At 45.0% G+C, this 14,424-nt stretch overlaps 1 protein-coding gene and 1 long non-coding RNA gene across 10 annotated transcripts in view; one reads left to right on the plus strand and one right to left on the minus strand.

Moving 5' to 3' along the window:
* Positions 1 to 14,424, plus strand: part of LOC309871356 — a 359,459-nt gene that overhangs the window by 105,099 nt on the left and 239,936 nt on the right. The window lies entirely within an intron of this gene.
* LOC309871349 (uncharacterized protein) overlaps positions 1 to 14,424 on the minus strand; it is a 53,554-nt gene that overhangs the window by 25,757 nt on the left and 13,373 nt on the right. For 8 of the 9 annotated variants that reach the window (XM_082744310.1, XM_082744312.1, XM_082744307.1 and 5 more), the window contains exons 2-4: positions 2,930 to 3,035; positions 1,653 to 1,724; positions 506 to 538 (exon numbers count right to left, since the gene is read on the minus strand). In XM_082744310.1, coding sequence (XP_082600436.1) covers positions 506 to 538; positions 1,653 to 1,724; positions 2,930 to 3,035 — 211 coding nt within the window. Of the gene's footprint in view, positions 1 to 14; positions 278 to 505; positions 539 to 1,652; positions 1,725 to 2,929; positions 3,036 to 14,424 lie in introns of all 9 variants that reach the window. The other variant, XM_082744306.1, reaches the window with a different exon arrangement.

Consider the following 14,424-nt stretch of genomic DNA (forward strand, 5'->3'; position numbering starts at 1 on the left):
TGAATGGGCCTCACCTGTCATCCTCGCTGAGCCACTCCACAGACCAGAACCAGGCCGTGAATGGATGCTGGGGCCCTAGGCAGTAATTCTCTGCCACCGCCTGGAGCAGCATGGTATCAATGAGGACTCCTCTCCAGGAGAGAGGCACAGGATGCACACCGAGCCTGGGTGTGGAAGCTACAGGGCCAGGTGAGGGCTGGGCAGTGGGACAGGGAACCAGTCCTGGGTCTTGGCACACATGGCCACGCTGCTGCATGCAACTACATCCGGTTCCAAACTGTACTCAGAAGCAATTAGAATTAGCCCCTTCTCTGGGATGTTCTACTTGACGCCTTTTCTAGACCCCTACTGACTCACTAGATGGGTCTTCCACTTCTTTCTTAGCATCTAATCCCAGGAAATGTGAGATGGATGGGATTGGATGAAGCAATGGAATATTCTTCCCAAGGGCATCTCTGATAGGGGCTGCCTCCCCCTCCCTACAGGAAGTGCCACATATGCTCACCTTATTCTTTTTGGAGTAGTTGATCTCATTCCCCTGTAAAGGAGACAACCATTTTTCCTTAGAAATAGCCCCTGGTCAAGACTAGCACCTTACACACCCCCCTTCTTAGGCTACACATAGGCCAGGACCCAGGAGGGGGCCGCTGAGACACAAACAATGAGACTGGGGTCTAGGGCAAGCCCTTGGGTCCAGAGAAAGGAAGATTTGTAATCCTTAATAGGGCTCCAGGTCTGCACCCTGCAGCACAACATTCTGGGATGACATAAGGGAGCTGCAGAACTCTCAGGCAGGCAGGGGTTTATGGGTTCCTGAGCTGTTGTTGATGTGCAGGGTCCTAACTTCACTCTCTACCACAGGCAAGCTCTGAGGAAGAGGCTGGGGCACAATCACACATAATGCATGCAGCTTTGCCTTCAGGAAGCTCTGGTGCTTCACCAGTTGGGCAGCCATCTAGGTGCAGACTCCCTTACCTCAGCACTGAGTTGGGCAAGAGAACCCTGTTCACATGGGCGGCTGTGAGGCTGTCAGGAGGAGAGGTTTCCTAAGTATGCAGAACTCAGTGCTCAGTACAAGGACACTCTGCTCCCAGTTCTCTGGACTCTGGTCCCTCCTCCACAGTCCTCAGGCTCACCCACCTCCAGGTAGTCCTCCATTGCAATATCCAACATCAGGAGGTCAGTGAGGAAAGTGCCAAGCTACAGGATGACACCTGTGTCATGAGGGGTAGGTTTGTGATGAGTCTCTACTCTCTGGTGCCCACAGGGGCCCTCCCTTGAAAAAGCTTCAGCGTCCTAACCCACCCCACTTTCCCACATGGAAGGGCCTAGGACCCTTAGTTGCTTCCCCTCAATTCGCTTTCACCTAACCCTCTCAGAATATCAGACTCCTCTTAATCCCCTCCAGGGCCTGCTTTTTGAAATTCGAAAATCACAGGGTATGGAGTCCTGGGCCCCTCCCCAGCCACAAATCCATTTTCTACTAGACTACTTCCTCCTGGTCCCCAGGAAAGCAGACATTGAGGAATTGCGGTGACAGGAGGTGGAGCTGGAGTCTCATGTCCCACCTGTCCTGATCTGGAGGCTTCCAGCCCTCAGGGAGGAGCCCCTCTCCCCTGACCTTGGAGGCCCTGTCCCTCAGGCACACTCACCTTCTTTGGCAGCCCATTCCGTGCTCTCTGCAGCTTCCTCACCAGGGTGGCAAGTTTATTCAAGGGCCGCTCCTGGAGGGCCAAGGACAAGATCCTTGAGAGTAGAATAGCCTCAGTCCCCTTGCGCCCACCGTCTTTGACTTCAGACCCTAGACTCCAACCTATGTCTGTTGATACCGATGCTCCATTTTCCTGAAGCATGCCACGAGTCCTTCTAGAACAATCTCAGCTCCCCCATTCAGTCCATGAGGGACCTGGAGCTTGGAGCCTGGCCTCCCTGAGCCTGTTTTCTCATGGGGAGAAGGGAGAACTCCACCTACCTCCTAGGGTCTCCTGAGCACTCAGGATCCTCTTATGATCATCATTTTTTGGCCCACAACCAATCCCCACTCCATCTGTGAGCAGAGGCCTGTCCTCTGGGCTGTCCGCATTCATCTGGGCCCCCAAGTGGATCATCTCAATGGACACAGAGAGACCTGAAATATAGCCTAGGGAGGTTGGATGTGCAGCACCAGCTTGTCCCAGCCCCAGGGGGAATCTTCAGCCCAGGCTGTCACCACATTCATGCCAAAGGCTTCTGCTCCCTGAGGAATGCTTCGGGCCATTCCCTCCTTCATCCACACATGACCATGCCTCCTCACAGGCCTCCTGTCCTTCTAGCCCTGCACCTTCCTGCTACCTTGATGAGTAGTTCCCTGCCCTGGGGGTTGTCTTGTTGGCAGAGCTTTGTGAATGTGTGAAAGCTCTTCCTGAAGAGAGGGAAAGAAGTTAGGCTCAAGGAAGGCATAACGTGGCAGGGTAGAGTGTGAGTCCCTTTTCTTGGAGAACCCCCACATGTCTGACAGGCTGGCTGAGGGTTTGCTCTGGGCTTCTTTGAGCACTGAGGTCTTCGTAGGACATGGGAGGAAGTTCTCCTGGGCGTCCTCCTGGGCGTCCCTCTGGGCGCCCCTTCCCAGCTTAATTGAACAGCTCAGTTTGTGGGGTGGGGGGGTTCTGGTTGAACCATGGGCAGAGACTTCAGTGGTTGCCAAGTCACCACGTGGGAATATGGAATTCAGCTCAACCCAGGGTGGCGCATGGAGGAAACTGGATTTCTCAAGCAGGAGGCATGGGGGCCTGTTTCCCAGGAAGGCTGAGAGAAGCAGCCCCATGTCCAGGTCCTTTGGTCAGGGTTTGCTGCCTCTCAGGAGGTCCAAGCTGACTGAGGAGGAAAAGGACAGGCCTTTTGGGAGGTCCCACCTCCACCCTGGTACCCCCCTGGAGAGAAGCCTATTCACCTGGAAACGCTGTCCCATGTCCTCTTCAGGTGGCGAATGGAGACACTCTGCAGAGCCATGAGGATGGCATGCAGGGAGGAGTAGTTCCTCCCAGGATCTGATAGGCCTGGGGGAGGGAAGAGAAGGAGCTGTCAGTGGGAGAGCAGGGGCCTTAGATGCTCAATAGCTTCAGTGCCCCCATCAGTTTACGGCTCCCCCCCGGATGAAGCTGATGTCCAGGGAGCTGCAGAAGGGCACAGGTCAGCCCTAAACAGCAACACTGCTGGCAAGAGGGAGGATGTCCCTTGCTGCAAAGAAGGAGTCATGTAGGAACTGAGCGTCCTAAAGTTCGCTACTATTCTTCATAATCTTTATCAACCAATTGCTATAACCTCTCTTTATTCAAAATAGGCATATTTTACATAAATGACAGGATTCAGTCTCTACCTCTCTTTCTCTTTGCTTTTACTCCTCTTTTTAATTTGTTAGTTCCTAATTTAAGGCTCTGTATATAATAACTATTTAATAATTCTTTGAAAATAATCTTTGTAATTGAAATTCATACCGCATTCAGAAGTACCATTAATCTATTTACAGGCGAGAAGCATGACCATCAGGTTTAATGAGTTGCCCTAAGTCAGAAATTAAGTCTGTCTTTGAGATTTCAAGTGCATTACAATATTTTCACTGAGCCAAGTTTTTAATAGTGCTATCTGCTGAGAAACAGATGACCATTTGTGAACTCAAAGGTGTTTATTAATGTGTCTGCTTGCTTTCCTCTCCCTCATAAGTAATGATATCAATAAGTAGTCACATTTGTGAATATTAACTCATGCCCTCTATTTAATCACATGGAAGCCCTTTCTCAATTAAAAGCAAATGATCTACCACCTCTGTTTGTCTTATAGTGGGGGCCAGACTGCTTGCCAGGATGCCAGGGACTTAAGTCTTGGGACTTGGCAGGTTTGGTGAAGGTGAGGAGTGAGGAATGGAGGTAGACACAGTGGGAGGGAAGAATGTTTACACAACTTCCCTGGAGAGTCCCTCTCTCCCAGGTGCAGAATCCCCATCAAAATCTGGGGAACCTAATCTGAAAAATCTGCATGTGCTGGGAGGAGTGTGTCTCAGGAGTAGATGTTGGTGTTTCTCAAGCAAAGATTTCATAAATCTGGCCACTGCAGAGTGTGGAGCTTGCCTGTTGACTCACACCTACTCAACTGTATTATCAGGTCTTGACACCCCAATTACAATAACACAAAGTGGGTTTCTCCATGAAGGACTGTATCTAACACTGCTTCCGGTCCTCCAGGCCTCACCTGTTTCTTGGTCCAGCCACTGCAGACTCCAACTTCCTTTTCACAGGTACAATTCAGTAATGTTCGAGACTGGCCTTATTAAATGTCACTTGATCGCAATTCAGCAATAAGCACTACCAACAAACAAACCTATGAAAGCAATGGTGTTATCCATCCATTTCCTCACATATAATCATTTTCATACCATTTCCACTCCTTTTTAATTGAGAGGATCATAACAGAGCCTCACAAAAACCTGCTTCAGCACACCCCAGAAAACACCAAAGGAAGGGGGAAAGATCCTTATCCCACTCGGGAGCCCCAGTGGAAACCCTCAAAAGGAATAAGGAGCTCAGTGTGATTCTTCCCTAGCGAATGACCCCCCAGTCCTTCCTATCCCTCCATCCCTCCTGCTGCCAACCCCCGCCCCACCCAGAGAACTAAGAGCCTTCCCAGCCCTGCCTACACATCCAAGTATAAATGAAGATGGTATCATTTACTAGCTTACACAAATTCCCTAGACAATGGCATGAAATCATGAAAGCAGGATGCGCAAGGTTACAGACTTACACAGAAAAAGGGGAAATAAACATTCAAGGTGAACTTGACAACTTAAATAAAACAGAATTTTATAAATAGTGAAAACAAGGAAAATAAACTGAAAATAAAAAGAAAACAGTGTTTTCTGTCTTATGTCATTAGTGATGGCATAAGGATAAATGTCATTAGTGATGCACTCTTACTTAAAAGCTAATATGACTCTGGTGATTTCACCTTCTAACAACTGCCTTGGTCCCTGTCCTCTTTCCCTCTTGGGATAGTTTGTAAAAATGCCACAAATTCTTCTTTAGCTGAAGCCACACCTTTGGATGACACACACCCACAAATGATTTGGGGCAGCCAGTCCTTAGAAATATGACCCAGTTACGGCTGAAGAACCTCAGGCAGTCTCTGCTCTAAGTGATACAAGGAAACTCCTGGAGCAGAGCTGGATTGAACCCATCATGGAGCCCACCCCAAGCAACCAGCAGCCAGAGACAGAACCACCCCAACCAATGGAGACTGGTGAGGAAGAAAAATAGACACTTGTTGCCATAAGGCCTATATAAGTCATGGGGTTTGGGAGGAGCTGTTTTTCAACATTACTGTGGAAATGTTGACGGGGAAGAAGAAACTCACCCCAAGGAGCTTCACCAGTCATGAAGGTCAGCAAGCCCATAAAGTGATGACCCCAAGGATAACATAGTAATGAAAAGCAGAAAAAAATGGATCTGAATAACAGACGCTGCCCACTGATACAAACTTTCTGTCAACAATAATCCATGCTAATCAGGGTGCAGGCAAGACTCCTTTTCCTGACACTGGCCGGTAGATTTTAGAACTTCCTGTGTGTGCAGTATACTGTGCCAAGGGCAGATGAACGACCTGGGGCTTCATACCTGGTAAGGAGGTAAAATCCACACAGGGAAGCCCTTTTGAGACTCAGCAAGTAATCATATCATAAGACAGCAGGTATGCTGATTGTGCTTCAATGTTAAATCAACACTTTTATCATCATCATTATTATGAAAGAGAAATATACATTTGAAAAATGCACCTATTTACAGAACTAAAAATGTCCCTTGTACAGATTATATGCAAATACAGAATCCTAGTGTGGATGAAATACTAACTACCTAGCAGATGAAAGGTTCAGCTCAGTCCATCAGTGCTGTGAAAGATGTGGTCAAGGACATGGTGGGAGAAGGCTGGTGGAAAAGGGGTCTCAGGAGTTGGGACTAGCCATCCCCTAAAGTCAGCTTGCACGGAAGGACACCTGGCGTGACACACCACTTAATATGCCACCATGCAAAATTATTTCTAGTAAGTTCTGGAAAGCATTAAGAACTCAAAGAGAAAAGTCCAGAAGAGTCTGGAACAGGAAAGAGTCCAGACTTTTCAAAGAGAAAAGTCTGCAAGCACACTTTTTCTGATGCCATGGAGACTTCAAATTTCAGAAAAACTCTCTCAAGTGCCATGTTTTCCATCCACATCCACTTTTAGGTATTAACATCACTGGACATATTTGACATGGAATTATTCCTGGAGTCATCCAAAAGTTAAGCAATAAGGGACTGAATATAACCCTTACTGCACCCCAGGGCAACATAAGGATATGTTCTCCTTTCTCCTGCCCGAAACCCAGCCCCTATTCCTCACCTCCCCACAAGATGCCTGACACCAGAATCAATAAATAGGCAACCATTAGACTAGGCACACAGCAGGGATGTCCCCTCTGGTCTTCCACTGGTTTCCATCCATGTTCCTAGAAATCCAAGCTTCCCACATGACCAACATTTCTGACTATCACTTCCATATGGCTCTGGGTATCACTTAATCTCACCCCAGCTTCCTAACCACAACCTGTCCACGCCCGAGATCCAATAAAGCTCACCAAATCCCCTCTCCTGCACCACATCTCTTCTGGCTCCACCTAAAACATGAAGTTCCTTGAGGGGACTCCTTCCCTGTAGACTGCCAGGTAAGTCTTTCATTATTCCAACATCACATACTGCCAGGCCTAAGATGAGGTCGGCATCCTCCCTGCTCCACACTGCAATATCCAGATCATGGCAGTGCTTCCCCTCACACACACCAGTGCTTCTTTGCTAGTCATACAACCAGTCTGCTTGCCAACTAGCCCACCCACCCAAGCTGCACACAGTTTTTCGCTCATCCCAGCATACTCTCAGAAGATTTCAGGGCCTGGCTCACTCTTTCTCTTGTAACTAGCACTGATTTCAGCATTTCCAAAGGTCATGCCTGACTCCCACACTGCAAGGAGGCTGTCCTCCACCCCCTGTCCCACCATGCAGGTATGCCCAAACCACAGCCTAGACCCAGGCACTGCTTTTCACCTCCCCACATCTGGGGGTCCTGTCACCTGCCATTTCCCCTAATTCCAGCAACTCTTCAATCCTACCATGTCCTTGAACCCAAAGACCCCACCATCTGGTCACTATCTATATAGGCTCAAGTCTTCCCTTCTTTTTTTCTCCTATTTGGTTTCCACAGCCCATCTTTTAAATCAGCCCTTGCACATTGACCCCCAATGCCCTTCTTTTCCTCTTTCTATATTCACTCAAGAGAAACCCAGTCTCAATTTCGGTCTTGTATCAATTCAATGTACCTATGTGCACACAGACCATATGCTAGACATAAAATTGTTTTAAATATTGAATGCATATGTGAAAGAATAAGCTTCATAAATATGTAACTTGTGATATAAAATAAAACAAAAACAAAAACAAAAACACTTTAAATCCACCCACCCAACCAAGCATCCAAGCCAATCAGGCTTTTGTCCCACCATTCCAGCGACCCCCATCCACACTGTTCATCCAATTTACAGTCCTCTCCAGGGCCAATAGCAGGTACACATGTGCCTGTATGCCCAAGCACAACCAGGCTGGCCCAAGAGAAGGAAAAGGCCACTAGAACCCTGGCATAATGATTCTGAAGCATACTGGGGCCTAAACTATATATATATTCCTCCTTGCAAAAGGTGAACCAAACTCCTCTTTTAGCTTTGATGATAGCTTTGTTTCTTGCATCCATTACAGCCTGTTGTATAAACCAATTAGAGTGCAAAATTTTAAATTCTTCCCTAAAAATATACACATATCCAAAATGTTATCATGATTGATAATTTACTTCCATAGATATTCTCCACACCATTTAAACTAAAAAGTAACAGTGGCCTAGAGAGACACCGTTGGTTTCCCTCCAGCCCCCCACCCCACCCCCATTCCCACAGTGAGACCTTTCCTCTTCCCAACAGAGCTCCTATCTGCACAGGGCTCATCCTCCCCCAACAAAGTCATGTCCTTTCAGGAGGCTGGCCTGTCCCTGGCCCTAGGAGGAAAGACCTGATGCTGCTGAGCCAATTATAGTGCCAACACACCCCTTGCCAGTGATAGGTTTAGGCTCAAGCCTGTGACGTAACACTTCAGTCAGAAATGGGAAGAATTCTGATGGAGATGTCTGAAAAAGATTCATTGTTTTTAAAGAGACACAAAGAACAATTTCTTCTGTTTCTGTCTCTGGATGTTGTTCTATCTGGGTGCAATGCCTGTAAGGGCTGCAGGCATTTTGCCACCTTGAAGACAAGCCTGCCACACTGAGGACACTAAGGATGGCAAGGCAGGGAGGCAGAGCAGATCTGAGCTGTTAATGTCACAGAACTGCCAAATTAATTAGCTCATCCTAGCTTGGGGCTGCTTTTATAGGAGGAAAAAAAAATCCTTATCATTTGCATTTTGGTTTTCTGTTACCTGCATCCAAAAACATCCTTGTAAACATTGAAATAAAACCTGACAGTGAACAGGAAACAATTATCAGTTATGGCCGAAGAAGTTGTAAAAGATAGCCATCCTACGAAAATGGATTATTTTCATATCTTTATATTTAGAAGGTAAACTAGAAGTAGAAAATAAAATTCTTACAAGTCAGGAAGATATTAATCCTTTGTTATCCAGGACTGGCAATCTACATGTAAAAGTCATTCTATATAAAAATGGAACCCAATTACCTAGTGCTAAAGTTTTAAAAAGTAGAGCTGCTTTATTTAAATATTTTGACATACATTTCTCAAATGTAGGATCCTAACATGTTCTTTTTAACTAATAGGGAGTACCAATATAACATACAACATAAATATACACCAATGATATACAATGTTTAAGTCAAATGTGCTTCATATCCATTTTAATATATCTATACCTTCAGTAGGATCAAGTTTCATCACACTTTTAAGTCAATGCAAAATTGCCTCTTCTTCTCTTGATCTGAATTGGGGCTAGCCTATATTACAGTCAAAACCACTCATCAGGGAGTCACTGATAGAAATAAAACAACAGATAAAGCAGGAGCTAGCTGGTAACCTCTATCTGCATCTATCTCCAGCAACTAAGGAAGTAGAAAAGTGATGATGAGGGCAGAGAGAGCCATCTTACTTACGTCAAATAATTAGTAATAATTATAGTAATGGCTTAAAAAAGAGCTTTGCTTATATCAACTTAATTAAACCTCTAGTAGCCATAGAAAGCAGGTACCATCCTTAGGGTGAGTGGAAGATCAGAGAGGTTAGGTTAGACTCGAACCCAAGCAGTCAGGCTCCCACACTGCTCTGCCATATCAACATTAAGAGGAATTGATTGAGGAGGTACAGGGAAGTATAACTCGAAAATGATTTTTTTTTAAAGATTTTATTGATTCGTTTGAGAGAGAGAGAGAAAATATGAGAGAGAGACAGAGACAGAGAGACAGAGAATAGGCGTGGGGAAGGGGAAGAAGGAGAGAGAGAGGGGAAGAAGACTCCCTGCTGAGCAGGGAGCCAGACACAGGGCTGAATCCCAGGACTCTGAGATCATGATCTGAGCTGAAGTCAGATGCTTAACCAACAGAGCCACCCAGGTGCCCCCAAAACATGATTTAAAAAAAAAAATTATAATGATCTGGTAGAAGTCACAGAACTAAAGAGTTGCTATATCTAAAAGTGGACCGACCCAGACGTTGGTTTATTTAGGACACCAAAGTCAGCTTGCACATGGAATGACCTTCCTCCTGGACAGGTTACAAAGGTGCTCTTTCCCCAAAGTACCTCAGCAAAGGCTGAAATGGCCTTCCCCAAAGGCTTCTCTTTACCTCTGGAAATCCATCACAATGTCCCCCAACCTGCCAGCAGCTACAAACACAGCCCACTGTATTCCTTACAAAAAGCCAAAGGCCTCTGGTCACCAGGCAGCCTCTTCTCACTCCCAGGCCTCAATCTGCTAGCAGCATGGGAAAGGCAGAAACCCACAACCTGAGGAATGGGTGGCAGATCATTTGTTATAGGAGTCTAGTGGAACATAAGAAAGCCATTTAAGTATTATGTAAGTCTTCACTTACTGAGGTGGAAAAATGGCCAAGAAATGTTGTCAAAAAATATACACTATGAAGTATTATGCCTCCATCAGAAAGGATGAATACCCAACTTTTGTAGCAACATGGACGGGACTGGAAGAGATTATGCTGAGTGAAATAAGTCAAGCAGAGAGAGTCAATTATCCTATGGTTTCACTTCTTTGTGGAGCATAACAAATAGCATGGAGAACAAGGGGAGATGGAGAGGAGAAGGGAGTTGAGGGAAACTGGAAGGGGAGGTGAACCATGAGAGACTATGGACTCTGAAAAACAATCTGAGGGTTTTGAAGGGGGGATGGGAGGTTGGGGGAACCAGGTGGTGCATATTAGAGAGGGCATGGATTGCATGGAGCACTGGGTGCAGTGCAAAAACAATGAATACCGTTAACACTGAAAAGAAATAAAAAATTTAAAAAAGCAGTCTAGGGTTAGACTCTGCCTAATGACCATTCAGGTAAAACTGTGTTTCTATGTGCTACGCACCCAAGACAGACACAGACAAATAGGGGGAGAGACAGAGAGAGAAGAGGATGCACATAAGCAAGGGCAAGCATAGAAAACATGCTTACCAAAACTGGAACAATGGACATTAGGAGACTGCAGAATTTGAAGAGCTTTCTCATACTTCAATTATTTTTTTTGCTCATTTGTATCATTCTAATGTTTATAGTGAGTACATTAAATTTCATAGCCAAAAAAACTATGCACAACAACATGGATGGATCTTGAAGGCTTTATGCTAAATAAAACAAGTCAGATAGAGAAAGACAAATATGTACTCAATGATCTCACCTGTACATCGCGTAGAAAGAAAGAAAGAAACTGACTGATGCATTGGAAGAGAAATCAGACTTGCTATTACCAGAGAGGGGAAGTAGGGTGGGAGCGGGAACTAATGGAAGGGGGCGGGGGGGGGAAGAGCCACTAGAGTCTTTTGGAGAGATCTTTTTTTTCAGCCATCTTTCAAAGCCAAATTCCTATAACAAAGGAAACAACAACTCAGCAAACACAACACCAAACTATAATGTTCTCCAAACCTGTCTTACTCTTTAAAACTGAAGTACATTCAAGACCCACACACTATATTAAATAGTATTTTCACCAACACCAAAATGCCCCCTAAAGCAAATAACTTAAATTTCTTCTGTCCAAAACTGTAATAGAACTGTTACAACACATATGTTGTAGATAATACCTTGTAATGGCCTGTTGGTATCTTTAGGGAAAGCTGTGTTTCTCTAACTGTCATTTACCAAAATTGCAGAAAAATAACAGAGCCAGGCAAAAATAAATTATCTCTGCCCAGCCACTCAATAACTTGCACTGACCCAGGGTCAAGCACATGTGTGACACCCCTGAATGGAAAAGATGATGACATTACTAATCATGACAAGTTCATATACAAGACCTGGTGGCCTTAGCACACATTCAGTCATGTTTCTTCGTTCTGTGTAAACCAGACACCGACAAGCAACTTCCAGAATACAATCTCCATCAGGTATTCCATCGTCTAGCAACAATGGCTTATAAAAATGAGGTCTTTTCAGGTTATACTGAAAAGAGAGATCAAGAGTCAGAGATCAAGACTCCCTCGGGTCTTTCCATTAAGAAACACAATATAAAGTACAAACGGGGCCCTAATTTAGCAGGTTCCTGAAATGAAGCCAAGCATTGGCTTCTATTGGCAATCATCTATATAGATAAATTAATATTACCCTAACCAATCAATATTTTCCTGTGCTCATTCTTTTGTAACAGCTGGAAGATCTATCTCCATTTTTTGTCAACATCAGGGTAATTTTGAGGGAGAGAGAGAGAGAGAGAGCCAAAGAGAGGAGGGGAGCAGGAGCAGAAGCAGAGGGAGAGGGTGAGAGAGAAACTTTTGCAGGTTCCATACGCAGCATGGAGCCTGACACAGGGCTCAATCTCACAACCCTGAAATCATGACCTAAGCCAAAATCAAGAGTCAGATGCTTCACTGACTGAGCCACCCAGACATGCCAGGGGTACTATCTAATATATCTGCTTCTTGCCTCTTATTAATATTTGGGGTAACATAGCAAGCCCGCCTCCATACTGTTACAAGCCTGGGCTGCTGTGTGGGCCCCGTTACAAGGCCCACGGCAGTCTAGCTTCCCTGTCCCATGGGCTGCAGCCAGTCTGTCTTCTCATCACTGCTCACTGCCACAGTAAGGACAGACACAGGCTATGTGTGCCCACCTTCTGCAAAACCTGCTCCTGCTATGGATTCCATGGCTGCTTACTTCTCTTCTCCAGCACCACTTTTTGCCCTTACCTCTTTCCTTTTCTGTCTCCAGTCACTGCTCAGTATTGGCGCCAAGGATCAGACTTTTTATAAAGCAAGTCAAAAGAAAAGAAAGGCGTTCTTTACAAAGAAAGATCCTGAAGGTCAACTCAGGTCACTCCCCTGCTCATCCACCCCCTGGGGCTTCCCATCTCACCTTTCAAAAAAATAAAATAAAATAAACCCAAGTCCTCAGTGAGACCTACAAGCCCCACCTGGTCCTACCCTTTCCTCGTCCACCCCCAACTCCTCCAACTCTATTGACTTCCCTTAGATTATCAAGTGTATTGATGACTCAGAGTCTTTACATTTACAGTTCCCTCTGTTTGGAACACTACTCCCATAAATAATCCCAAACTGTTCCCTGCTCAATCCAGTTCTCGACACTAAACCCCTCTTCAGGGAGGCCTTCCCTGACCCTGCTATCTAGACCAGCATACACACTCCCCAATCAAGCTTCATTTTCCTATAATCATTACCTGAAACTATACACTTATTTGTTATTTGTTTATTGTCCATCTGCCCTAATAGACTGAAAATCTCATGAAACTGGAGCTTCATTTGGCCCACAGCAAGCCCTCAGAATCTACTTGCAGAACGACTTCAAAAAAGTATATTATCGGGCACCTGGGTGGCTCAGTGGGTTAAGCCGCTGCCTTCGGCTCAGGTTATGATCTCAGGGTCCTGGGATCGAGTCCCCCATCAGGCTCTCTCAGCAGGGAGCCTGCTTCCTCCTCTCTCTCTCTGCCTGCCTCTCTGCCTACTTGTAATCTCTCTCTGTCAAATAAATAAATAAATAAATAAATCTTAAAAAAAAAAAGTATATTATCTAACATAGAGCTCAAAGAGTGAGAAATCCATTTATTAAAAGGGAAACCCTTACTTCCCTCCAATTAGATAAATCCCCCAATATTACTCCCACAGGTTTAAGTAAAATTTATAAAATGTCATGTAAGGTTTTCTCAATGACCTAGGATTATCAACACAAAAGTCAATGCTCTCTTGATACACATGGGCATGAGCAGAGATATGAGCAGTACTGTTTTATGTGGGATTGTATCAGAATGCCTTTCCAGAACTACTTTCTCAGGAATATATGAGCCAGAATGAGATTCAGTCTCCAGGAACAGGGCAAATAATATGCAGGCCAGCTAATCCGAGTATACCATCTCTTACAGGAACAGGTCCATGACCCATGGAAAGCCAATCAGTGTGGTCTCAAGACCTGGAGCCCAGAAGGGCCACACTCTTCTCAAGGGTCACTAGCTTTCAGGGACCATCTCTCCTGCACCTGGCAGAGACAGCCTGACAATGAGGCAGAAGCACAGAAAAGAAACAAACACAGAGCCAAGAGTGGAAAGGAATAATTTTCACCAACAGGGAGGTCAAAAAAGAGAGTGGACGTGAGAATGGGTGGGTGTCCTAGACTCCACTTACATCCCTGTCAACAGTCATAAATACTTAAAACCAAATGTACCTCTGGTATAGTCGTGTGTATAATTAAATCCCCTCCTTTTGAAGTCAGACTTTCTGCCACTTACAACCAAGAATCTTGACTCATACAAATATGCTCAACATATACAACTAACCCTTGAATAATGCAGGGACTAGGGGTGACTACTCCCTCCATTTAACTTTTGACTCCCCAAAATCTTAACTCATAACAGCCTGTTGACCAGAAGCCTCACTGATAACATAAACAATTAACACATATTTTGTATACATGTAATATGCACATGGTATGCTGTATTCTTACACTAAAGGAAGCTAGAGAAAAGAAAATGTTATTAAGAAAATCATAAGGAAGATAAAATACATTTACATTTCTGTAGTGTTATTATAAAAAAAAATCACATAAAAGTGGACCCATGCAGTTGAAACCCACTGTTCAAGGGTCAACTGTACTATCACTTGGGTGGAACAGAATGATTTTAAAAAGAAAAAAAAAATCCCCCAACTGGTTAAACACA

The sequence above is a fragment of the Mustela nivalis genome (assembly GCF_964662115.1).
Source record: "Mustela nivalis genome assembly, chromosome: 8".
Taxonomy (NCBI): domain Eukaryota; kingdom Metazoa; phylum Chordata; class Mammalia; order Carnivora; family Mustelidae; genus Mustela; species Mustela nivalis.